The sequence below is a fragment of the Stomoxys calcitrans genome, chromosome 3 (genome assembly GCF_963082655.1).
Source record: "Stomoxys calcitrans chromosome 3, idStoCalc2.1, whole genome shotgun sequence".
In the NCBI taxonomy this organism is placed as follows: domain Eukaryota; kingdom Metazoa; phylum Arthropoda; class Insecta; order Diptera; family Muscidae; genus Stomoxys; species Stomoxys calcitrans.
This window is the reverse complement of record NC_081554.1, coordinates 118,009,542-118,035,560: the sequence shown is the minus strand read 5'-3', so window position 1 is coordinate 118,035,560 and position 26,019 is coordinate 118,009,542. Positions and strand designations below refer to the sequence as shown.

The following is a 26,019-nucleotide window of genomic DNA, read 5'->3' as shown; positions in this document are numbered from 1 at the left end:
TAGTAGTATTTGGGGCTCAAGAGGTATAGAAGTAGGGAGATCGGTTTATATGGGAGCTGTATCTGGTTATCATAACCGATTGAGATCATATTTGACACGTTGAAGGTCATGGGAGAAGCCGTTGTACAAAATTTCAGCCAAATCGAATAATAATGCGACCGCTAGAGGCTCAAGAAGTCAAGTTCTGAGTCGAACTAGCCATGTCCGTCCGTCTGTCGAAATCACGATAGCGGTCGAAGGCGTAGAGCTAGCCGCTTGAAATTTTGCACAGATACCTTATATTGATGTAGGTCGTTGGGGATTGCAAATGATTCACATTGGTTCAGATTTGGATATAGCTCCCATATAAACCGATCTCCCGATTTGAGCCCCTGGAGCACGCAATTTTTGTCCGATTTGACTGAAATTGGTATGCGATATTCTGTCATGATGTTTAATAACTATGCCAAGTATGGTATAAATCGGTCAAGAACCTGATATAGCCCTCAAACGTATACCTAGTATTCTATTGAAATTTTTTCTTTGTCTGCTTTCAACCCTTAACAATAAACGTTGTCATAATTTTATAGAAAATATCCTCGGAGTATTTTAAAACTTTTTAACAGCTCCCATGTAAACCGGTCTCTCAATCATCTTTGTTCGTTTCATAGGAGCTTTAATTTTGGCTGGTTTGACAGAAGTTTGGTATGTGGAATAAAATTATGCCCTTCAACTAAATTTATTTTGCATAAATTTTTAACTGAATCTATGGTGGTGGGTTACCAAGATTCGGCCCGGCCGAGCTTAGCTTACATGTTTTTTTTTTACATTGTATTAATAAGATGTTTCTTTATATAATGAAAGTAAGAAATGTACCAATATGTTATAAAAAGTGTTCCAAATGGCCAAAATAAGGTGTTCGTTAAAGGGAGCCTTTTTAGTAAACTAAAGCTATTTCCCACACGTTTATGGTTAGGATGTAGAAGCCTTGTGGAAGACGTGTGTAACTACTTGGTAGTATTAAGAACTTGGGAATCGGTGCTTTGCGATTTGGCAAGCAATTCAACATTTGACATATTCGAGGTGACCAATTGGAAAACACCTCAAAATTGTAAAGTTTCGGTTCACAAGTTCCAGAATTATTTCCAAGTTTTTTCGATTTGACAACACAGTGCAGACGCAAAGTTGTTGCTACTAAACGTGCCTTCAGCGTTTGCATTGAAATTCCTCCTCACAGACTCGTTCCTAGCGGTAATTCGATTCTATCGTTGGTTAATTCATTTCGGGAGTGTGGAAGTGTCGCTTAACTCAGAAATGGGCCCCAACGGACCATCAGAACTCCGAAAAATATCGAAAGAGAGAGGCAGTCAGTTGTGCGTTCTCCCCGACGTTCGGCTCGCAGCTGCAATGGGAATTCCTGACACCACTAACTTGGCTTGACTTGATAAGTAAAATGATTTGAATGGCTTGTCTGGCAGTATTCAGTTTTTGTTTTCTATTTTTACACCCTACACCCATAGGGTGTGGGTATACTAATTTCGTCATTCCGATTGTAACACCTCAAAGTATGCTTCTAAGACTCCACAAAGTATATATAATCCTGATCGTCATGACATTTTAAGGAGATCTAGCCATGTCCGTCCGTCCGTCTGTCTGTCGAAAGCACTTTGCATATCCACCACCTCGGGTATATATGTAAACCCCCTTTCTTCACAATTCGGTAAAAATTGGATAACTTAAACACCCAAATTTGGCACGGACATCGAGTGGTCTAATAAATATAAGTCACTGTTCAATTTTGTAGAACAAAATATTGGTCCTTTTTGGCAGCTATATTCAAATATAAATCGATATGAACCACATAGAGCACGGATGCTGAAAAGCCTAACATAAGTTACTGCGGAAAGAAATGCGCATTTTATTGGGCCAAGATTTTAAATCGAGAGATCATTCTAAATAACACCTATAACGAAATCTGGACCGATCTGAACCAAATTAAACAAATATATAATAATCATTTATTATAACTCCACTACTATATCCGTATTTATATCTTAATAGTGGCTGGTCTCGATCATATTTTATTCAGGTCCCGAGAACTCATGTACAAGCAATATTTTCAGACAATAAATCTATTTTTTATGGGATTAAGACCCTTAATTGGAATATCGGTCTATATGACAGCTATATAAAGTTTGATCTCACTCATATGTGGGTCGGATGTCGGGAGGCTTATACCAAATCACTATTTCAAATTTCTATATCTTGGACTAAAAAAATCACTGATTCAAATTTTAGCGAAATTGGACAATAAATGCACATAAAAATTAAGTTTTTACGGGTTTTAGACCCTTATCGGGAGATCGGTCCACATGGCAGCTACATCTTAGTATAGTCCGATCTAATCCATATTTTGGTGACATGTCGGAAGGCTTAAAATAAACCACTGTTTCAAATTTCAACAAAATCGGTTAAAAAATAAACCTATACGGGCTTCAGACCCTTTATCGGGAGATCGGTCTATATGGCAGCTATATACAAATATAGTCCGATCTGAACCATATATAGATCTCATATCGGGAGGCTTAAAATAACCCACTGTTTCAAATTTCAGCGAAATCGGATAAAAAATAAAGCATTTATAGGCATTAGACCCTTTATCGGCAGATCGGTCTATATAGCAGCTATACCCAAATATGATCGGATTTGGCCCGTTCAAGAACTTAACCAGCATGCATCAAAAAGACGCATCTGTGCCAAATTTAAGCTCAATATCTCAATTTTTGAAGGCTGTAGAGTGATTACAACAGACGGACGGACAGTCGACAGACACACGGCGATCATTAAATCGTCTTAGAATTTTACGACAATCCGAAATTTATATACTTTGTAGGGTCGGAAATTGATATTTCGATGTGTTGTAAACGGAATGACTAAATGAATATACCCCCTATCCTACGGTGGAGGGTATAAAAATTGATATGGTCAGATCCAATCATATCTGCCATTGGTTATAATATGAGCAAAGTATATCAATTAGGTAAAGTTAGATACAATTAGATAAAATTTATCATAAATTTGTCTCGAATCTACTTTTTTACTACGTCAGGTAGTCATAAAACCATATCGAACAAAGAAGCCGAATCTGGTGACTCAAACTTTCTGAGTGCTTCTAAAGTGACTTCCACATTAACCAAAAATACTTTAAAACGAGGCACATTTTGTGTCAATAAAATCCGCACAAAAAATTAGAAAAAAACTTTTGTACCTCTTACTTCATTTTATTATTTGCAGTACACTTCCAATCCCTACATCCCTGTGTGGTGCAGCTATTCCATGCCGGGGGTGTTCATGGTCGTCACTAGAAGCTCGGCTGAGAGCTACCGGTCGTTTTGGATAGTTGAATGCTTCGTGTACGGAGTAGTTGCAACTACAGTTGCCGACAATCAGCGGTTTCGAATGGAGTCTCAGTGAGAGGCCGGACGGCAGTGGCTTTTGTTTAAATACTAAGTGCCTAGGATTTTCGTTACGACAAGGCGAGTTATTGGCGCCTTTAAATAACCAATGGCCATAACGTTCCCGTGGCGATCGGTCATATGGACCGGAACGAGTTTGCTTGCATATGGAGCTTGACAAGGATCGCTACATCCACACACAATATTGTAGCTACAACAACATTCACGATTGTTTTTGTACTTTTTTCATTAATGTCGAGTTTATAAAAAATCTAATTTTAAAATTATGTCTTACCAATAATTCGAACCCATTCGAGTCTTCTTGAGATTTTTCTATGATTTCCAAATACTTGTTGGTTAACTCGTTAACGGCTATTTTCAAAACACAGGAGGCTGCTAAATAAGGGAATATTCTCCATTGCTGTTGGGCAAAATGAAAAAGAGCAGTTATTAATAGGTGGAAATGTTTAACACCTGCTACTCACGTGAAGTTGATATTCTATAATAGCCACTTCGGGGCCAGATTTCTCGGGGCCAAACTGCTTCCTCAGCGCAGCATAACGCACCGCTATGACAGAAGCACTGGACAAAGTATTGACGGATTCCTGCATGATACCTATGCGGCCAGCCGAAAAAGATTCCAACGCAGAACCCAGCACTTTGCCGGGCTCCGAGAATACACTCTCGTAATTGCCCTCTGGCGTCACATCGCCAGTGCGGTTGAGCAAATTCTCGCGTGGTATACGATAATTCGTAAATATAACAAACCCATTATCGATGCCATTCAATCCAACCTTTTCGCCTATATCACCCACCAATACACCGGGATACGCTTGCAGGGTTTTTGGGTCTCTTATGGGTATGAGGAAACCGTGCAGACCCTGGTTGACCCCATCCGGCGTGTAAAGGTTGGCAAATGTCATAGCAACGGTAGCAGTTTTCCCCAAATTTCCAATCCAACACTTGGCCGCTTCGAAATCAGGTGTATTAATGATGAACTCCTGCGAGCTGGGATCATAGGTGGCGGTGGTGCGAATACATTTTGTGTTACTGCCATGCGACAATTCAGTAATAGCCAAGCAGGTAACTATCTCACGATTCCAAGCAGCCTCATAGTATTTCATATGCCTTTCTGTGCCCATGGCACGTATGGCATTATTAAAAAGGCCGACCCCCAGAGCAATTTTCACCGATAAGCTTGGGCAGTAAATATGCAAGGCTTCATTAATACCCATTAGATATTTTGTTTTTTCGCCAAACGAGCGCTCTTCCACTTCTTTTGGGACTAAATCTAGTTGGCGCATACGATTCATTTGCATGGCACATATGCGTTTCTGCTGATCGCTGGGCAGAGTAGAGATAGGCTGCGAAAACAACGGATCATTCTCCAGTATTTTCCAAACTTTGTACTGTCATAGGGATAGAGATTTGAGAAATACGAAGAATGTAAAAAACATGCGAAACGTACATAGTACACATACCAATAGCTTACCTTGATGCGTATAACCTCCTCCCTTTCGAAGATAAGCCGCAAGCGTTTCCAGTCGAAATTCACCCGTTTGCGATAGACACACAAAGGTCCCTTCGGCAGGTCTGGTATAAAAGATGTGTCCACACTTTGGCTCATGTTGTGGTATTTCTGATGTCAAACGTATCTTCGATGAGAATAACCTAAGTGAGAAAAAAAGACCTATTAATTTTTACATCAGTATTAGCTTTGCTTCATCGAATGATTCCATTCGCAAAACCTTAGTGCTTCTTTCTCCTGAAACCTTACAACTTCACAGTAATGTGATTATGGCTACAGACGGTAAGCCAACGAATAGATAGATGGTTACTTGTGAAGGAATGAAGATGTATATAGAATCCGCTAAAAATATTCTCAAACGTTGAAGTTTTGTTTTTCTTTTTTTCTGTTTGCAATTTAAATACTTCAAAAGGGTTTTATCGAATCCGACATTAACCTCTAAAGTAAAATACCAGAAGCACTCAACAAACTTGTCGTAAACTCACTTGCACATGGTTGGAAGGTGTGTGTGGGTGTCATTGCAAATGTTGCGGCTCAATTGCTATCAAAACAAACAATGCAACGTCAGTTAATTACTGTCGCCGTTGCATTCCGACATTCTCGTTATACTCGCACATCATTGTATAACAGTTATAATATGGACACTATTCGACACTGATTTATCTATTCTCGCGTCTATAAACACTTGCTTATCCGCCATGAAGGGCAGCAAACATACATACTAAGCACGTCATTGGCTTATATTTGAATGTTTTTGAATTCAACGAATTATTTCATTGCATGCAACATATTGTAAGCCTGTTTGTGTACTTAAAAATGTATGCAAATTTGCACAAATTGTTGCTGGAAGTCGTTCGCGTGTTCGTGTACTAAAAAATGTATGCAAATTTGCACAAATTGTTACTGGAAGTCGTTCGCGTGGTTTATATGCCAGCAGAAAAGAAGGCGAGAGAGAGAGAGAGCAAATTTTGACAGAAAATAGAGTACCTGCAAATTTCTACTGGGATTTTTTTTGCCAGCAGAAATTTGCAACTTTGAACAGATGTTTTGTAAAGGTCAGCTGTTTTATGAAAAGCAGCCGTTACATGCAAACACAAAAGCTAACGCCAAAATGGATCAAAAAGGCAGAGGTAAGTAAAAAATAAAAATATTGTTTATTGGTAATTATTAAATTTGTTTCATTTTTATTTACTTTTGATGAAGATTCATGGCAGCAGCTAGTGTTCAGGTTGAGAAAACTCGACAAATCAAGTTGTAATATTACCTGAAGTCAGTTGTTCTACATTAGAAGGTAAGTGCAAAATTTGCGGAATTATTTGGAAAATCTTGAAAAATTAGAACATTCTATACTTCCAGATAACGAGAAAAGAGCAATTATCGATTTCTTAAGCGATTTGATGGAATAATCCTCATCGGAGAGCTACGGTGAAACTAACACCGCTCCTTTGAATTTGTTAAGGAGGGAAGATGCCGCCATGGGATTAAGTGGGTCTGGCTGGGCAGTTAAAAGTGACGTACATTGGGATTGGTGAAAATTAGTGCAAATTAGTCTGCCAATTGTGAACGGATACAGATGTCTTCAATGATAACAAATTGTCCGTAGTCGCCACATGAGCAAGTAGAAAGCTCTCTTAGCCTCACATAAGTGTTCGTAGCAATTTATCTAGCCACAATATCCAAAAGCATTAGATGGTTAGTCCAAGGTATTTTTGTCAGCACACCAAGTGTACTTTTGTATACGGTGATGGTATGTAAAGCAGTTGTAGTCCTATGCAGCCTTCGAAATGCATGCTGATGCTCGGCGAATGGAAATTGTCCAACAAGAGGAGCGGGAGGAGTAGTCCCTCATGCGTCTTGGCTACTGATGAGATAAGGGGGATCGGTCTGTACGACTCTCCCTTACATGTGTCCTTTTCAGGTTTTAGTAGCGGAATCAGACTGCCCATCTTCGAAACATCGGGTATTATGATAGTGTTCAGATAGGCTGAGGAAAGTTGTAAGGTAATTGATTCCAGGAAGATCCAGATTCTTCAGCATCAGTGTAGAAATTCTGTCTGGAACCAGCGCTTTGCGCGACTTGGCGCCACAGATATTGCACGGTTATTGTTGTTGTTGTAACAGTTTGTTGTACACTGAAAGACTCCATCGGGCCAATACGGTACGTACAACGGCCTGCCATGGGATTGCACGGTAATTTGTGACGGCTGTCATGTGGCACGGAGATCACGGATATACAAACGGCTCCCCCTGACGTTTATCTAAGGGAAATACCTCACAAGTATCGCCAGCATTTTTTATTTTAATTAAATTGTTTTCCAAGGAAGTAAATAAAAAAAAAACACAAAAGAAAAATCAGCTGTTTTTCTGCAAATTTTCACTGGAAGTCGTTCGCGTACTTTGCTTGCAAATTTTTTAAAGAGAGTAAAATGGATCTTACTTTCCTGCAAATTTTTACTGGAAAAGTGCGCGAACAGACCTAATTCATACTGGAGGTTTTTTCCCTGCAGAAATTTCTAGCGTCGTTTTATGAAAACCAGCTGTTTAATTCAAATAAATAGCAAAAGAGCGTAAAGGCTGTTCTTACACTCCTGCAAATTTTGCTGGAAATGTACGCGCACAGACCTAATATATTAAATACAGTGGGAAGTAAAACCGCTCTTACACTTCTTTTGATTATTAAAAATCAATTCCATGACAGCCGGTTGTACATATCAGATTGACCCGATGAAGTTCTTCAAGGGCTGCCGTCTCAGTGGGCAACACTCTGCTAGAACAACAACAACTAAAAATCAAAAATAAAGCAAAAGCAATTACTTTTGTCTAATGTTCTTCAAGTTATCACGTTTTGATATTTATTATTTAAAGTTTGAAGTCGGAAAAGAAAAGTTCCCCCAAAAGATAGTACAACAAAATTGGTACATGCACCCTGTTTTGCACTTTTTCAATAATTTTAGAAAATGGTTTGTATTTGATACTTTATTCATAAACTATTATTTTTTAAAGATAAGTTAAAAAGTGTTGGCCATTAGGGAACTTTTGTCTGAGCAGAAAATCCTTTGGGCGACAAGAAGTTTCGACTCCTCTAAGTCGCCAGGCCCTGATGATGTACTTCCGGTTGAATTACAAGCTGTGTCTGATAGACTGGTTCCGTGGATTAGGGAGATGTACTCTGCATGTATCAGAATGTCGTATATACCTGTGGGATAGAGGGACACAAAGTTGATCTTCATTCCGAAAACAGGGAAACCCTACCATACGAAGGCGAAAGATTTTCGTGAAGATATACCTTAGGAAGCTACTATAGTGGGCTACCAAAAGTGGTCTGGGTATAAATCCGTGCAAGACAGGAGTAGTTCTTTTCAGCAGGAGATACAAATTGCTTACAGTGGAACCTGTCTCCTTGGTTGGAGAGAATGTTCCATTTACAGTAAGCGTAAAATACCTGGGTGTTTTGCTAGACAGGAAATTCAAATCCAACATTTTGGAAAGGGCAAAAAAGGCCACTCTTACCCTATACACCTGCAAGAGGGCCATTGACAAATGTTGGGAATTTAGACCGCGTGTCATGCATTGGGTATATACAGCAGTTGTCAGACCTATAATGCAATATGGTGTTGTGGTCTGGTGGACGGCGCTTTCAAAAATCCACCTACTGCTCAATACTAAACCGGATTCATAGGATGGCTTGTTTGTGCATCACAGGCGTACTGAGGACAACAACATCTGATGCACTGAATTTAATGCAACATCTTATGCCTCTGGACATTGTGGCGGCTACGGACACTGTGTTATCCTTGATACAATATGCGATGTTCCAGGCAGTGTGGATTACACCCTACCTGAGCCGCCTTCTGATAAAAATTACTGTACCACTATTCTTGATAGAACCGTTTAGACTTCTATACGGATGGTTCCAAACTAAACAACCAGAAGGGCTTTGGGGTGTACTCTAAAGATCTAGAACTGGTCATATCGAAAAGGTTACCCGACCACTGGAGTGTGTATCAAGCAGAGATCCTTGCAATTATGGAAGTGGTGGAATGGCTAAGATATAATGTCATTACGACAATTGCATAAATATCTTCTCAGACAGCCATTAAATCCTTGGGGAATGTATTTCTGAACACAAAAACCGCCCTCGACTGTCGCAGATCTCTCAACGAGATGGCTGAATAGTTCAAAATACACCTGTGAGCATTCCAAAACTATGTGGCCTAATCTAGACTTGAAGAGGTCAACTGCTTTGCTGTCATTGGCTAGGACAGACTTCTCAGTCATTGTGTCCGTCATGACAGGTCACTGCCTAATCGGAAAACATGCTTACAGACTGAAGGTTGCCAGCAACGACTTTTGCAGAAGCTGTGAGGACATCGAAGAAGAAGAGACTAAGGAACACCTTCTGTGTGTGTGTCCCGCATTAGCAGTTAGAAGGAGTTCCACTTTTGGTTCTCATTTCTTTGAGAACCTGTCTGATTTAGCGGATGTGAACATTCGCAAGTTATGGGGCTCTTTAAGGCGATCTGGATGGTTCAATGGTAGGAACTAGAAGGCATCTTCCTTCTTCTGTTCCTGTGGTATCACAATGGACGAAAACGTCTAAGTGATTCTGATGGCAGACTGCCACTTACACCTAACCTAGAAAGTGTTGATATATTTTCCCCTAATTTTAGAGTTATTCTGTTTCATGCTACTGTTAAAATTTTGTGTAAGCCATTTAACTCAACGTGGACCGCTTCAGGTATTTCGAAGGGACCATTTACCATTCTCTATGAGATTTTTGTTGCAAATAGGATCCAAACGTTGTACTTTCTTTCTTTCCACATAAAAAATGTGAATTTGATTAACACATTCACTTTTTAATTTACCAATTTTGTTGTACTATTTTTTCAGGGACTTTTCTGTTTTAAATTTTTAGTAATTATAATAAAAATGTGACAACTAGAAGAGCATTAAACTAAAAGTAAGTAATTGGTTTTGCTATATTTTTGATTTTTAGTATTCATAAGAAGTGCAAAAAGTGATATATTTACTCGGAAGTGGAAATAGGGCGACACATTTATATGGGAGCTATATCTACATGTGAACCGATTCCTTTGAAATTCACCAGCTATATTGAGAGTCAAAAGAGAATCCTAAGTGCTTCATTTCTTGAAAAACGATACACAAGACCACATTATTGCAATATTAGTCTAAATAAATAGAATGAACATATGTATGAGAGCTATACCCAGATCTGAAACGAATTTTTCCAGTTTCAATAGGCTTCGCCTCTAGGCCTGTGATAAATTTGAAGATGATGGGATGAAAATTGCGTCCTGAACTTTGTACATAAATTGCCATGGACGGACAAAAAGAAAGTGATTCTGAATTGAGTCGTATACTTATTAATGGGTCCATCTGTCTCTTTCGGCGTGTTACCACAAAAGTGTAGGGTATAAATATCTCTAACCAGTCATTTTGACTGGTTTATCTTTTTAGCGCTAAAAGCACTTTAAGTGCGCTCGTGTATTAGAATATTTGTACAAATTTGCACAAATTGTTACTGGAAGTCGTTAGCGTGCTTTACTTGCCAGCAGAAGAGAGGGCGAGTTGGTAATTGGGAGTTTGGTAATTGAGAGCTTGCAAATTTCTATTGGCGGTTTTTTTCCCAACAGAGAGTTACAATATCCAAAAGCTGTTTTTTGAAAACCAGCTGTTGAATTCAAATAAATAGCCAAAGAGAGAATAGGTTGTGCTTACTCTCTTGAAAATTTTTACTGAAAAATTACGGGAACAAATTTACTGAAAAAACCGGTATTTAAAAAAATCATATCACTACATATACCGATTCGGTTCATACTTGGAACGGACTCTGAAAGTCATAGAAGAAGTCTTTGTGTTAGATTCCAGCCAAATCAGATGAAAATTGAGGCCTTAAGGAGCTCAAGAAGTCAAATCCAGTGATCCGTTTGTATGGGGCTATATCACTACATAGACAGTTTCGGATCACACTTGGAAGTCATAGCAGAAGTTTTTGTGCGAAGTTTCAGCCAAATCGGATGAAAATTGAGGTTCCTAGGGGATCAAGAAGTCAAAACAGGGGATCGGTTTGTATGGGAGCTATATACATAAATTAATAGTCAGATTCGGAACATACGCGGCACTGATATTGAAAATCAGAACGCAAGTCTTTGTGCCCAATTGCAGCCAAATCGGATGAAAATTGTGGTATCGAGTTGATCAAGATGTCAAAACAGGGAATCGGTTTATATGGGGTCTAATCCAAATCTGAACCGATATGACCAAATTGCAATCCCCAACGACCAACATCTATGAAATGTATTTGTGCAAATTCTCACCAAACGCACGCCCAAGTAGAGTGAAGGCAGAAGATGTAAGATGTGTGGAAGGGTTGCCAGATTATTTTGACGGGAAATTAGCATTTTGAGTTTAAGGATAAACTAATAGGCAGACCCATGTTTATGACAGCTTAATCCAAATAAAGGGTTTATTAGGAGTGTTACGCAATTCGTATGCCTAATAAAATACATATAACATACATGTTATGATCCATATTGGGTTTCCATTATGTTTAAGAGTATTTTCATTTGTAGCGCAGCAAGAAAGAACAAGTAAGAGCGTGCAAAGTTCGGCCGGGCTGAAACTTATATACCCTCTACCATGGTCGCATCTGTCGAGTTCTTTGCGCAGTATCTGTTTTTAGGCAAACAAAGTATAATGAACAAGGACGGAGGAGCAGCTATATCAAGTTATAGTCCGATTCGGGGCTCAAGAAGCGAAATCGGGAGATCGGTTTATATGGGAGCTGTATCAAGCTATAGATCGATTCTGACCATATTGCACACGCATGTTGAAGGTCATGGGAGGAGCCGTTGTACAAAATTTGTGCCAAATCGGATGAGAACTGCGCTCTCTAGAGGCTCAAGAAGTCAAGACCCAAGATCGGTTCATATGGCAGCTATATCAGGTTATGGACCGATTAGGACCATAAAACTCACAGTTGTTGGAAGTGATATCAAAACACTATGGGCAAAATTTCAGTCAAATCAAGAAGTCAAGACCCAAGATCGGTTTATATGGCAGCTATATCAGGTTATGGACCGATTAGGACCATAAAACTCACAGTTGTTGGAAGTGATATCAAAACACTATGTGCGAAATTTCAGTCAAATCGGACGAGAATTGCGCACTATAGAGGCTCAAGAAGTCAAGACCCAAGATCGGTTTATATGGCAGCTATATCAAAACATGGTCCGATTTGGCCTATTTACAATCCCAACCGACCTACACTTATAACATGTATTTGTACAAAATTTCAAGCGACTAGCTTTACTCCTTCGAAATTTAGCGTGCTTTCGAAACACAGACGGACGGACGGACAGACGGGCGGACATGGCTAGTTCGACTTAAAATGTCACAACGATCAAGAATGTATATACTTTATGGGGTCTTAGACGCATATTTCGAGGAGTTACAAACAGAATGTCGAAATTAGTATACCCCCATCCTATGGTGGAGGGTATAAAAATACCCCACTTCATATGTTTCTACCAAATGAAGACATACAACTATTACAAACAAACACGGAAAGGGAGACAGTGTTTGCTTGCAAAAGGAACAAGGAACATATCAATGAGTGCTCTCCGATTAAAGTTTAAGCTCAATGACAAGGGACCTTCGGTTTATAGCAGAGTACAAACTGCATGCCGCAGTGCGACATCTCTTTTTCATGGTTGCCATACAAATTCACAAATGTCGCTTGCATAGGGAGGGAACAACCATCGCTGAAAATTTTTCGGATATTCTCGTCAGGACTCGAACTCAGGCGTTTAGCGTGTTAAAGATTTTTAGCGCCTATTACAAATATTGACTTTTAAATCAAAATAAGTTAAGTGCACTTCATAAATTTGTTAATCTGAATAATCGCCTTATTGTACGTGCAATTTGGAAATGTTGTGCAAATTTTAACTTTTACAATCAGAAAAATGGTGTGCATAAAATAGAGTAAAACACTTATTCCAAATAATTAGCAAATTTTGCAAATTTTAGTCTAATTTGGTTAAATTAAATTAAAATGCAAATGTTTACAAAGTTTTACTCATCTGTAATTAATGGCAAATAGTTCATAAACTTTGGTTTGGGAAGTCATTTTACTTAACTAAGTTTCTTCTCGGTTTTATTTACCCAACATAAACATATTGTTATGTTGAGTTCAAAGCTTGCTACAAACCCATTTTTTTTTTAATTTGAATAAATATTCGTTCAAAATAGTCGAACAATTTTAAAAATTTGTTTAAAAAAACCATATATATTGGCAAAAAGTACAGCTAATAGACAGGGATGTCGAGCGTGGTTAATATGGTAATTGTATCATACAGGCTTTTTCGCAATTAATACGATTCAAATACAACATACCAACGCACGGCCCTTGAAGCCATCACGCCTAATATGGTTCAAAAGTCATCTAACCAAAAACGAAACGCATCCCATAGTGGTTGCTGTGTGTTGCTATCTTTGGCTTTCCTTTTCATTTGCAATCTCCGATCATTTAGCTCGTCTCGAAAGAGAAACAAACAACCATTTTAAAATTTTATGATCTTCGCCCTAGCTTGAAAAATGAAGAAAACTTAGGTTGACAGATTTTGTAATATAAAACACAGCTTTAATGCAATTGTAAATCTATGTTAGAAACCCTAAATAAAATACCATTAAAAACTTTTACAGGTTTATTACTGACACAAATTCTTATTTAAGAAGGAAATTCCGCCTTTTACATTTTCCTCTATATACCTGTACTGTGCAGTTAAGCATCATGGGCATGTGCCGCCGTCGAAAATGCGTCAGCAACACATGCACACAGGTAACAGCTGAAAACTACGCAAACGCTCAGTCTGATGTACTTATTTTCCAAGAAAGGTCGGGGACAGTAGCAAGAAAAAAAGTGCAAATATATGAAATAAAATTACCAAGGTAAATTTGGTTAGTCACAATATCCATATCTTCTTTCAGCTCAAACAATGTTTTCCATTTCCGTCTCAGAATTTAATTACGGGAAGAAATTAAATATGCTGCAGTGGTATAGCACAAATTAGTTCTAATTGCTACTGCTCAGCGTGAAGCGGCCTGGTATTTGGGTAAGTTTTAACAATTAATAAAAACCAAAACAGTTTCTATTGTTTTACTGATCTTTATTTAACTCTGTTTGCAGGCACTTTTAAAATTGAAACACGATCCACTATTTATGCAGCGATGGAATATTTTAACGCAAAGGATATATACTATTAATTACAGATGGACGCACACCTTTGATGATAAGTATTAGATTGAAAATAAAACTACATATCCATATTGAACACTTTCATTTCTTTTTCAACAGTCTATAAAATATTGTGGATATGGCGTAACGGAACCTCTGGGGAAATATGGTGCTTACTCCTATGCGACTAATTTAGGAATTTTTCCAAAACCATTGAAAACTAAATGTGGAACGATTTTATATTAATAGTTAACATATATATGAAATTTAAATTCGTAACGTGTGTAAATTTGAAATATTCTAATAAAATAAAACAAAGGATTTACAATTAAATGAATTATTTCATGCGCACTGGTTAAAACTGAACGGAAAAGAAGCCGAGATTTAGCCAAAATTTTGTTCAGATGTATTGCCCCACAGTAAATATTTCGGATATTTTTTTCCATCAATTATGTTGATTACAGTTCAAAATATCTGTCATGATTGTTCATCCTATGCACTGAATGAAGAATAATTTAGTTCCATTTATTTAACGTTAAACCATAACGAAGTTAATGGTTATTATATTTTATACATTAACTAAACAAGAAGTTAAACTTTATTCGAAAGTAGTTTTATTTCATTCAACCATTGGGTCACTTGAGTGTAAGAAACGCATCACAGTTTGCTATTTAAAAATTGCAAACAATTTGATAAAATTGATGGAATTGCATCAACAAATTGATGGAAGTGCAGACAGTGTTGCTGTTATCAGAAAACTTTTTTTTGAGTGTATGGCAATGTGTTAACATTTTTCATCACTTTCCCAAAAGCACATCAGTTTCGTGTCTTATGGCCAATTTACAGAGAAACCTACGAATAGCAGAGAATATTGGGCAGGGAAGGGAGGATACTAATTTGTAAAAGTATCAGATTTTTTATTGCAGCAATCCACATTGACGTTATCATTTGTAATAGTACTTGTCTCCATTTATATCTTATCTGTTTAAGAAAATGTATGCGCATTCTAAATATTTCCGAGTAACAAAGTGGATACTTAATACATTTTGTAAAAAAAACTTTTTAAGTACATGCAAACGCTGCCAGCGATGCGCATACGCTGAGCAACAAAAATTAAGAATTTTCGCTAAGGTGCCGAAAATAGACAATCAATAAAATAATATTGATATTTTTATACCCTCCACCATAAGATGGGGGGTATACTAATTTCGTCATTCTGATTGTAACTACTCGAAATATTCGTCTGAGACCCCATATTCTTGATCGTCGTGAAATTTTATGTCGATCTAGCCATGTCCGTCCGTCCGTCTGTCTGTCGAAAGCACGCTAACTTCCGAAGGAGTAAAACAAGACGCTTGAAATTTTGCACAAATACTTCTACTTAGTGTAGGTCGGTTGGTATTGTAAATGGGCCATATCGGTCCATGTTTTGATATAGCTGCCATATAAACCGATCTTGGGTCTTGACTTCCTGAGCCTCTAGAGTGCGCAATTCTTATCCGATTGGGATGAAATTTTGCACGACGTGTTTTGTTATGACATCCAACAACTGTGATAAGTATGGTTCAAATCGGTCCATAACCTGATATAGCTGCCATATAAACCGATCTTGGGTCTTGACTTCTTGAACCTCTAGAGTGCGCAATTCTTATCCGATTGGAATGAAATTTTGCACGACGTGTTTTGTTATTATATCCACCAACTGTGCCAAGTATGGTTCAAATCGGTCCATAACCTGATATAGCTGCCATATACACCGATCTGGGGTCTTGACTTCTTGAGCCTCTAGAGTGCGCAATTCTTATCCGATTGGGATGAAATTTTGCACGACGTGTTTTGTTATGACATCCAACAACTGTGCCAAGTATGGTTCCAATCGGTCCATAGCCTGATATAGCTGCCATATAAACCGATCTTGGGTCTTGACTTCTTGAGCCTCTAGAGTGCGCACTTCTTATCCGATTGGAATGAAATTTTGCACGACGTGTTTTGTTATGATATCCAACAACTGTGCCAAGTATGGTTCAAATCGGTCCATAACCTGATATAGCTGTCATATAAACCGATCTTGGGTCTTGACTTCTTGAGCCTCTAGAGGGCGCAATTCTTATCCAATTTGAATGAATTTTGGCACGTAGTATTTTGTTATGATATCCAACAAGTGTGCCAAATATGGTTCAAATCGGTTCATAACCTGATATAGCTGCCATATAAACCGATCTGGGATCTTGACTTCTTGAGCCTCTAGAACCTCTAGAGGTCGCAATTATTATCCGATTTGCCTGCAATTTTGTACGACGGATTCTCTCATGACCATTTACATACGTGTTTATTATGGTCTGAATCGGTTTATAGCCTGATATAACTCCCATATAAATCGATCTCTCTATTTTACTTCTTGAGCCCACAAAGGGCGCAATTCTTATTCGAATTGGCAGACATTTTTCACAGGTCTCCAACATATAATTTAATTGTGGTCCAAACCGGACCCTATCTTGATATCGCTCTAATAGCAGAGTAAATCTTTTCTTATATTCTGATTGTAACTACTCGAAATATTCGTCTGAGACCCCGATTGGAATGAAATTTTGCACGACGTGTTTTGTTACGATATCCAACAACTGTGCCAAGTATGGTTCAAATCGGTCCATAACCTGATATAGCTGTCATATAAACCGATCTTGGGTCTTGACTTCTTGAGCCTCTAGAGGGCGCAATTCTTATCCAATTTGAATGAATTTTGGCCCGTAGTATTTTGTTATGATATCCAACAAGTGTGCCAAATATGGTTCAAATCGGTTCATAACCTGATATAGCTGCCATATAAACCGATCTGGGATCTTGCCTTCTTGAGCCTCTAGAGCCTCTAGAGGTCGCAATTATTATCCGATTTGCCTGAAATTTTGTACGACGGATTCTTTCATGACCATTTACATACGTGTTTATTATGGTCTGAATCGGTTTATAGCCTGATATAGCTCCCATATAAATCGATCTCTCTATTTTACTTCTTGAGCCCACTAAGAGCGCAATTCTTATTCGAATTGGCAGACATTTTTCACAGGTCTCCAACATATAATTTAATTGTGGTCCAAACCGGACCCTATCTTGATATCGCTCTAATAGCAGAGCAAATCTTTTCTTATATCCTTTTTTTGCCTAAGAAGAGATGCCGGGAAAAGAACTCGACATATGCGATCCATGGTGGAGGGTATATAAGATTCGGCCCGGCCGAACTTAGCACGCTTTTACTTGTTTTTTTTTTGTGAATAATACTTCTAATATTTCGCTCTATGACCAAATATCTGCCCCTTGTTTCTCAAGACATGATTTGATTTATCTGGCTTACAATTTCACTGTGTCAAAGACAATGGAGACGTTTTCGTACCGCGACTTCAAAAATGTTGACTATTCTGCCTTAGATGAAAGGATTTATGAAGTCTATTGGAATGGGATATATGGCCTATATCTATCGATGAGAAATGTATTGTCGCTTTGTTCAAGATAACATTGGATGTATCGAAGAAATAGGACGCAAGATGAAGAAATCGGATACTAAGCCTTGGTTTAATTCCACTGTTAGGAAGTTTATTCGTAACAGGGACCTAGCCTACTCGTTTTAAAACACCTGAACTTCATGAGGAATTCTGCACGGCAAGAAATAAAGTTAATGCACTCATTAGTGATGCAAAATTACGATATTATCCATCCAAATATTATTCGGCGTTAGACACGAAAGGCAAGTGATTATAAACGATATCGGAATTGGAAAATTCAAGGCAATTTCTAATTACCATGGTGATATAAATGAATTGAATGAAACTTTTGTTAATAATGCGACCTTAGATATAGACTCGATTTTTTACCAAGACACTAATAGGCTTTCGTAAAGCACAAATGTTGAATGCATCTTTGAGTTGAGATGTGTATCGCGCGACGAAGTTTTACATTGTCTTAGATCAGTCAAGTCAAATGCTATTGGTCTTGATAACATTGACCCAAGATTCATTAGAATATTAGTTTCTTACCTTCTACCTTATTATACTCATCTCTTTAATTCAATTCCAAACACCAGTGCATATCCGACTATTTGGAAAAGATCAAAGATAATCCCCAACCTTAAATCGAATAATGATGTCTATCCGATTTCTATATAATATTACCTCTCGAAAGTTTTCGAGAAGATTTTGCATAAACAAATGTCCGAATATCTCCATCATGAATCTTTGTTGTCCGATAGAAAATCCGGGTTTCGTGCCCATCATAGATGCGTCAGTGCATTAGTTGAAGTTTCGGAATCAATTAGAAGCGAAATTGAGAATGGCAATGTTACTTTTCTCATCCTACTCGATTACTCAAAAGCTTTCGATTCGGTTGATCTCATAACTTATATATGAAGCTCAGAGGATTTTTCAATTTTAACGATACTTCTATCAAATTGGTTCAATGATTATGATTCAATGATCTTAGTAATCAGCAACAGTCAGTGTACGTAGGTGATTCAATATCAGAGCCAATTCGAGTGTCTTAGGGAGTTTCACAAGACTCAATAACGCAAACGATCTTGCTACCCAGCTGGTCCATAGCCAAATCCCTATGTATGCTGATGACGTTCAGTTGTTCCTTAGCAGCTCTGTTAATAATATTAGTGAATGCGTTGCAAAACTCAACGAGTAACTCTCCCATGCCGTTAAGTGGGCTACAGCAAATGGTTTATTTCTGAACCACCAGAAATCGAAAGTAATTGGTATTCACAAAAAAAAAAGGATTTACTTTGCGAGACCTGGATATCACTATTAATCAACAGAAAATGAATATTGAGTCTGGTGCTAAGAATTTTGGTCAAATCATATAAATGCTATTGCCGGGCAGACATATGCAAAGCTGCATGCACAGCGGTTAACACACTCTTATACACTAATCGAAATACGAATTCTGTTAGCAAAGGCATATCTAATTCCTAGTCTGATTTATGGGTGTGACCTTTTTTCAAACTGCGATTCACTAACCCAATGAAAATTAAATGTAGTATTCAACAGCATTAATAGGTATGTCTATGGTATAAGAAGGACTCAACATGTTTCTCACTTGGCTACTTCCCTTCTCTACTATTCTTACATAAAACCATATGGAAGCAAACGCCTAAATACCTCTAGAAGGGATAGGAAACTTGCCCCTTTTAGAAGAAGGAACTTAGTATCTGAATGGCAGTTTTATATGAGTACCATACGTCTTTGGAATACTCTTCCTCACAATATCCAAAACATTAGCAATGCGTCAATTAAAAAAAAACACTTTCCATTTTTCTTCGAAATTAGCTGTTTTAAAATTTTATTTTTATACCCTCCATCATAGAATGGGGGTATACTAACTTTATGGGGTCTTAGACGCATATTTCGAGGTGTTACAGACAGAATGGCGAAGTCTGTAACACCTCGAAATATGCGTCAAAGACCCCATAAAGTATAGCACGCTAACTTTCGAAGGTGTAAAGCTAGCCGCTTGAAATTTTGCACAAATACTTTTTATTAGTGTAGGTCGGTTGAGATTTTAAATGGGCCAAATCGGACCATGTTTTGATATAGCTGCCATATCAACCGATCTTGGGTCTTGACTTCGCGCAATTCTCGTCCGATTGGACTGAAATTTTGCACGTAGTGTTTTGGTATCACTTCCAACAACTGTGTTAAGTATGACATTCTTTGTTTGCCTAAAAAGAGATACTGTGCATAGAACTCGACAAAGTGGAGGGTATAAAGATTCGGCCCGGCCGAACTTAGCACGCTCTTACTTGTTTTCTTTTAAACAACATTATGTTTGAACCTATTCTAAAGATTATTTTAACTATTTCACAAAACTCTAAAGTTTGTTTTTATTATTTTCTATAATGATATTTGAAAATGTTTATTCCTTTAAAAATTGTTTTATTTCTTAAGGAGGATATAGGACTGTTGTTATAAGCCTGCACTATAACTATAAGATTTAATCTGGTTATGTAGGTATTCATTAAATAAATAAATAAAAATAAAGAATTCCTTATCAATGTTCTTGGATAATTCTACGTTATGAAAAATGAATGGGATAAATTCCAAATATGAAAAATGCAGCCTTGTGGGAAGTTATTGCTGCCCAATGCTCTGACAAAACTTGGGGTGTATTTTGCTAAATCATTTCATTTATGACATTGCATGCTAATAAAACGACTTATTTGCTAAATCATCTTTCCAATTCCAGCATGTCTAGTGATTGAGAACAATAAAATATAATAAGCTAGAAACGATTATTGTAAGTGTGGTTGCGGGTAATTGACTTCATATCCAGCTATTCTTCACGCAATGAAATACAAATCTTAGAATGGTGAATGTGGCAGTCATTTAGAAAAAGAAAGTAACCTTAAGAACTTTTTCTTAGCGTAAACGTTGAGTACCCTTTTCAAGTAAAGGTAATTGGGTTGCTATATCCATAGCTAAACCATCCTCGCTTCTATGTGACACAAATACTTTGTTATGAATTGTTCGCATTAAAGGTTGGTATCAGGCGACATGTATTTTACATATGTGTTGTCACTTTCTTTATCCACATCTATTCAAGTGTGTCTATCAGATTAGAATAGACCGCGCACTAACAGGGATCCCAAAGTCGAGGGATCTAACTAATCGATTAGTCGACTCTTTGTGAAAAAAAGTCGAAATCGACTTTCAATATATTAAAAAGTTGGAAAATCGATTTTGGAGTCGAAAAGAAAGCTGCTCAGAGGTACATGTTTGGCTTTGTTTATGTTGTCTCTAATTAGTGATGCGATTCTAAATGTGAAGCGCACGCTCTTAAAAAAAAAAAAAAAACAAAAAAAAAATATATGTATATATATATATATATATATATATATATATATATATATATATATATATATATATATATATATATATATATATATATATATATATATATATATATATATATATATATATATATATATATATATATATATACGCATCTCGGAATAGATACTACCTATTATGAAATAAATTTTAAAGCCTTTTGGAGTAGGATAGAAATGGTCTCCAAAGACTCAACATCTGCGGTGGTGGCGTCAGTCCGTAGCATGTTGTTCTCCCCTCCTATAGGTGTGGATGCCTTGGCACCTGTAGTCGAGAGTAACGCTTCAAGCGCACAACTAGTCGTCAGACTAATTAATGAGGTACAGACGGATAAAACAGAGGGATGCAAGGTGGTGTTTCTAACTCGGATTTAGACAGCGATTGTGTCAATAAAACAGTCATCGCAGCCGAATCAAGAGATGAGGGCATCGGGATGACGGCAGAAGTGAGCGATGACTTTGCTAAGCTAACAAACAGTCCGATAAAGTGATCCGGTGCACGACGAAGAAGACAGAATAGTATGTACCGGCAGCGTGATCGGGCAAAAGTGCAGGATGCTGGAAGGTATAGAACTGACATTCCAAGCACTTCTACGGAAGCTCTAAAAAAAACAGATCTCCCGAAGAGCATAACACTGCATAAATACTGAAGAAGAGAAAGAGCTCCCCGCTTTCAAGTACTCTGGAAAACCGAGCCAGCCATCCCGCAATGGAGACTCCAGACAGTGTCCTGCGGAGGTAGACAAAGTTGGAACAGGAACGAAGGAAGCGCGCACGGGAAGATGGTCGCTGAGAATGGTAAAGAGCCGCCCTCTTACGCCAGAGTGGCAAGGAAGCACAACAGAGATGAGCTGACTTAGGCAGTCATCAATATCGACTGTGCATCCGGTAGGATTCCACCAGATCATCGGTCCCAAGTGGAGGATCTGGTTAACGATCGAATTTTTGAACATGTGTGAAACCCTGTAGAGGGTCCACCCATACAAATAATGAGCTGCGAGTTTAGAGGGGACGTCTTTACGCTGCGTTTTGCGTCGGCGGAATGTATTGATCCGTCAAACAGCTCGTCAGAGGTATTCACCCTCCCTGGGATGGGGCAAAGCTCGACTTGGCTACTCACAAAGGCCTCGGTCTTCATCAAGGGATGGTGCAGTAAATTTGGACGGAACGCATGTTGAGATTCTTGAGCAAGCCAAACGAAGGTTTGGTCGCAGAGAAGTGGGAGGTCTTCCACAGGGAGGAGAATGAGCTCTCTTTGTGGTTGGCATTGATCAAGTCTCCGTGACAAGTTTGGCTACGACTAAAGGCATGGCGCACTACGGGAACAAAGCTGTCTTTTCCAAGATTGGGAAGACTAGGATAAGCAGGAATTTTCATTCTGCGACATCAGGCCGTGCAGTGGCAGGTGACTCAACACAGCCCAACAAACAGGGAGCCGACAACGAGACAATCACGGCATCTCTTGATATTGGAGAGACTAGGAGAAGCAAAGATCTAAACAGTAAAATATCAGGCAGTGCAGTGGCGAGAGGCCAACACAGCCTAACAAACAGGAGCCCGACGACAGACCTATCACCGACTTAAAGATTCGGAATACTGGGATAGGTAAAAATCCTTATATTGAAACAAATCGGACGAGGATATCAATAGGGGCTACATCTTTATCTGAACCGATTTTTTCCAATATCAATAGACTTCATCCCCTGTCTAAAAAAAACGCCTGTGCAAAATTTGAAGATGATCTGAAGGACATTTCGATCTGTACTTTATACATAAACTAGCCGAACCGGACCAGCTGCGCCTTCTTTTAAATATCTTTTTAGGGTGGGGACACTTCGCCCTGAATGCGGATATCGAATTCGTTCCATTATAGCCTATGACGCTGAACGCGTTCGAATCCTGACGAGAACATCGGACAAAACGGTGCTTATCCTCTCTTGCATTGTCAGTTAAAAAATTTCCCCAAAAAGGTGTCGCACTGCGGAACGCCGTTCGGACTCGGTTATATAAAAGGGCCCTTATCATTGAGTTTAAACTTGAATCGGAAAGCACTCATTGATGTGTGAGAATTTGCCCCTTCTCGGTTTCTGGTGGTAATGTTCTTCCTTAGGGTAAGGTATGGCACCTCAGTCATTTCGACTCAAATATGGATATCAAATTCGTTCTTTATTCCCAACGAAAATGAAGTTCAGTTTAGGGGGTGCTTTAGGGAGTACCCCAAAACACTTGGCTCCAAAATTGGATATCAAATTCGTTTTCTACTCTCAAAAACCTTTAATTTGAGTCCTATATTGTCATAATGGGTCAAATAACCCATTTGACGTATTTTTAGGAGTAAAAGCGCCACCTATACTTGATCGCAAATTTTAATGTCATATTGGTAATCTACTTCCTAATAACTTTCATTTGAGTCCCATATAGCCAGGGTGGGCCACCTCCCATTACTTGGACCATATTTGTAATCTACTGCCTAATACTTTTCATTTGAGTCCCATATTGACATGAACTTCGAAATTATCTGCTTAGAGGAGTTTTCTGCATATTCGTTTTCTGGTCTCCAATACCCTTATTGTGCCCATCGAACCATTTTCGGATATGGGTGGGTTTTTGGGGGTTAGGGAGAGCGTCCGCCTCCACCCGCTATCTCAAAATTATATAGCCTATGCTTCATAATGTATCTGTACATAATCTATGAAAGAAGTATCTTATAGTCATATTGGGTCTAATGGCGTTTTTGAGGGTTGGCGTGACCCCCTATACTTCGATCTGATTTTGTATGTCAGATTCGAAATCTACTCCCGAATATCATTCATTTGAGTCCCATATTGAAATGAACGTCCAATATGTCTGTTTGGGGGAGTTTTGGGGTTGCCCGATAAGCACTTAGACTCAAATTTTAATACCATATTCGTATTCTACTCTCCTATACCTTTCATTTGATATCTATAATATATATTATCCCGATCGGTCCACTTTTGATTTTGGATTGTGTTTTTGGCATACCGAAAAATTATATAACCTACGTTTCTTTACAGACCAACCTACAAAATAAGCGAAAATTTCGAGAAAATCGGTTTTGCCGTTTTTCAGTCTATACGGAACAAACAAACCCATTTTGGGCGTTTCTGTGGGGGTGGTATGACCCCCTATACTTCGATATGAATTTGTATGCCAGATTCGTTATCTACTCCCGCATACTTTTCATTTGATACCCATATTGTCCTTATCGGTCCACTTTAGATTTTGGGTGGTGTTTTTGGGGTAATATTGGAGTGTCCACCCCAAATTTTATTATGAATTTCGTACTCGACTCTTGAATACCTTTCATTTGAATCCCATATTGTCCCGATCGGTCCACTTTTATTTTTATACCCACCACCATAGGATGGGGGGTATACTAATTTCGTCATTCTGTTTGTAACTACTCGAAATATTCGTCTGAGACCCCATAAAGTATATATATTCTTGATCGTCGTGAAATTTTATGTCGATCTAGCCATGTCCGTCTGTCTGTCCATTCGTCCGTCCGTCTGTCTGTCGAAAGCACGCTAACTTCCGAAGGAGTAAAGCTAGCCGCTTGAAATTTTGCACAAATACTTCTTAATAGTGTAGGTCGATTGGTATTGTAAATGGACCATGTTGGTCCATGTTTTGATATAGCTGCCATATAAACCGATCTTGGGTCTTGACTTCTTGAGCCTCTAGAGTGCGCAATTCTTATCCGATTGGAATGAAATTTTGCACGACGTGTTTCGTTATGATATCCAACAACTGCGCCAAGTATGATTCAAACCGGTCCATAACCTGATATAGTTGCCATATAAACCGATCTTGGGTCTTGATTTCTTGAGCCTCTAGAGTGCGCAATTCTTCTTCGATTGGAATGAAATTTTGCACAACGTGTTTTGTTATGATATCCAATAACTGTGCGAAGTATGGTTCAAATAGGTTCATAACCTGATATAGCTGTCATATAAACCGATCTTGGGTCTTGATTTCTTGAGCATCTGGAGTGCGCAATTCTTATCCGATTGGGATGAAATTTTGCACGACGCGTTTTGCTATGATATCCAACAACGGTGCCAAGTATGGTTCAAATCGGTTCATAACCTGATATAGCTGTCATATAAACCTATCTGGGATCTTGACTTCTTGAGCGTATAGAGATCGCTATTATTATCCGATTTGTCCGAAACTTTGTACTACGAATCCTCTCATGACCATTAACATACGTGTTTATTATGGTCTGAATCGGTCTATAGCCCGATACAGCTCCCATATAAAGCGCCCAAAGGGCGCAATTCTTATTCGAATTGGCTGACATTTTGCACAGGTCTCCAACATATAATTTAATTGTGGTCCAAACCAGACCATATCTTGATATCGCTCTAATAGCAGAGCAAATATTTTCTTATATCCTTTTTATACCCACCACCGAAGGATGGGGGTATATTCATTTTGTCATTCCGTTTGCAACACATCGAAATATCCATTTCCGACCCTATAAAGTATATATATTCTTGATCAGCGTAAAAATCTAAGATGATCTAGACATGTCCGTCCGTCTGTCTGTTGAAATCACGCTACAGTCCTTAAAAATAGAGATATTGAGCTGAAACTTTGCACAGATTTTTTTTTGTGCATAAGCAGGTTAAGTTCGAAGATGGGCTATATCGGACTATATCTTGATATAGCCCCCATATAGACCGATCCGCCTATTTAGGGTCTTAGGCTCATAAAAGCCACTTTTATTATCCGATTTTGCTGAAATTTTAGACAGTGAGTTGTGTTAGGCCCTTCGGCATCCTTTGTCAATTTGGCTCAGATCGGTCCAGATTTGGATATAGCTGCCATATAGACCGATCCTCCGATTTAGGGTCTAAGGCCCATAAAAGCCACATTTATTATCCGATTTCACTGAAAT

At 38.4% G+C, this 26,019-nt stretch overlaps 1 protein-coding gene and 2 long non-coding RNA genes across 5 annotated transcripts in view; 2 read left to right on the top strand and 1 right to left on the bottom strand.

Moving 5' to 3' along the window:
• LOC106085296 (peroxisomal acyl-coenzyme A oxidase 3) overlaps positions 1 to 26,019 on the bottom strand; it is an 84,033-nt gene that overhangs the window by 5,780 nt on the left and 52,234 nt on the right. Inside the window, exons 1-4 of one of the 3 annotated variants that reach the window (XM_013249493.2) lie at positions 5,448 to 5,532; positions 4,927 to 5,105; positions 3,920 to 4,843; positions 3,730 to 3,855 (exon numbers count right to left, since the gene is read on the bottom strand). In XM_013249493.2, coding sequence (XP_013104947.2) covers positions 3,730 to 3,855; positions 3,920 to 4,843; positions 4,927 to 5,061 — 1,185 coding nt within the window. In that variant the 5' untranslated portion in view covers positions 5,062 to 5,105; positions 5,448 to 5,532. Of the gene's footprint in view, positions 1 to 3,729; positions 3,856 to 3,919; positions 4,844 to 4,926; positions 5,106 to 5,182; positions 5,261 to 5,447; positions 5,533 to 26,019 lie in introns of those variants that run through there. The other 2 variants (XM_013249494.2, XM_013249492.2) reach the window with 2 other exon arrangements.
• Positions 538 to 14,498, top strand: LOC106085297 (uncharacterized). Its single transcript, XR_001220919.2, has 3 exons — positions 538 to 684; positions 13,972 to 14,096; positions 14,171 to 14,498. It is a non-coding gene; the product is annotated as an uncharacterized LOC106085297 (long non-coding RNA).
• Positions 5,898 to 7,270, top strand: LOC106085298 (uncharacterized). Its single transcript, XR_001220920.2, has 3 exons — positions 5,898 to 6,092; positions 6,166 to 6,253; positions 6,319 to 7,270. It is a non-coding gene; the product is annotated as an uncharacterized LOC106085298 (long non-coding RNA).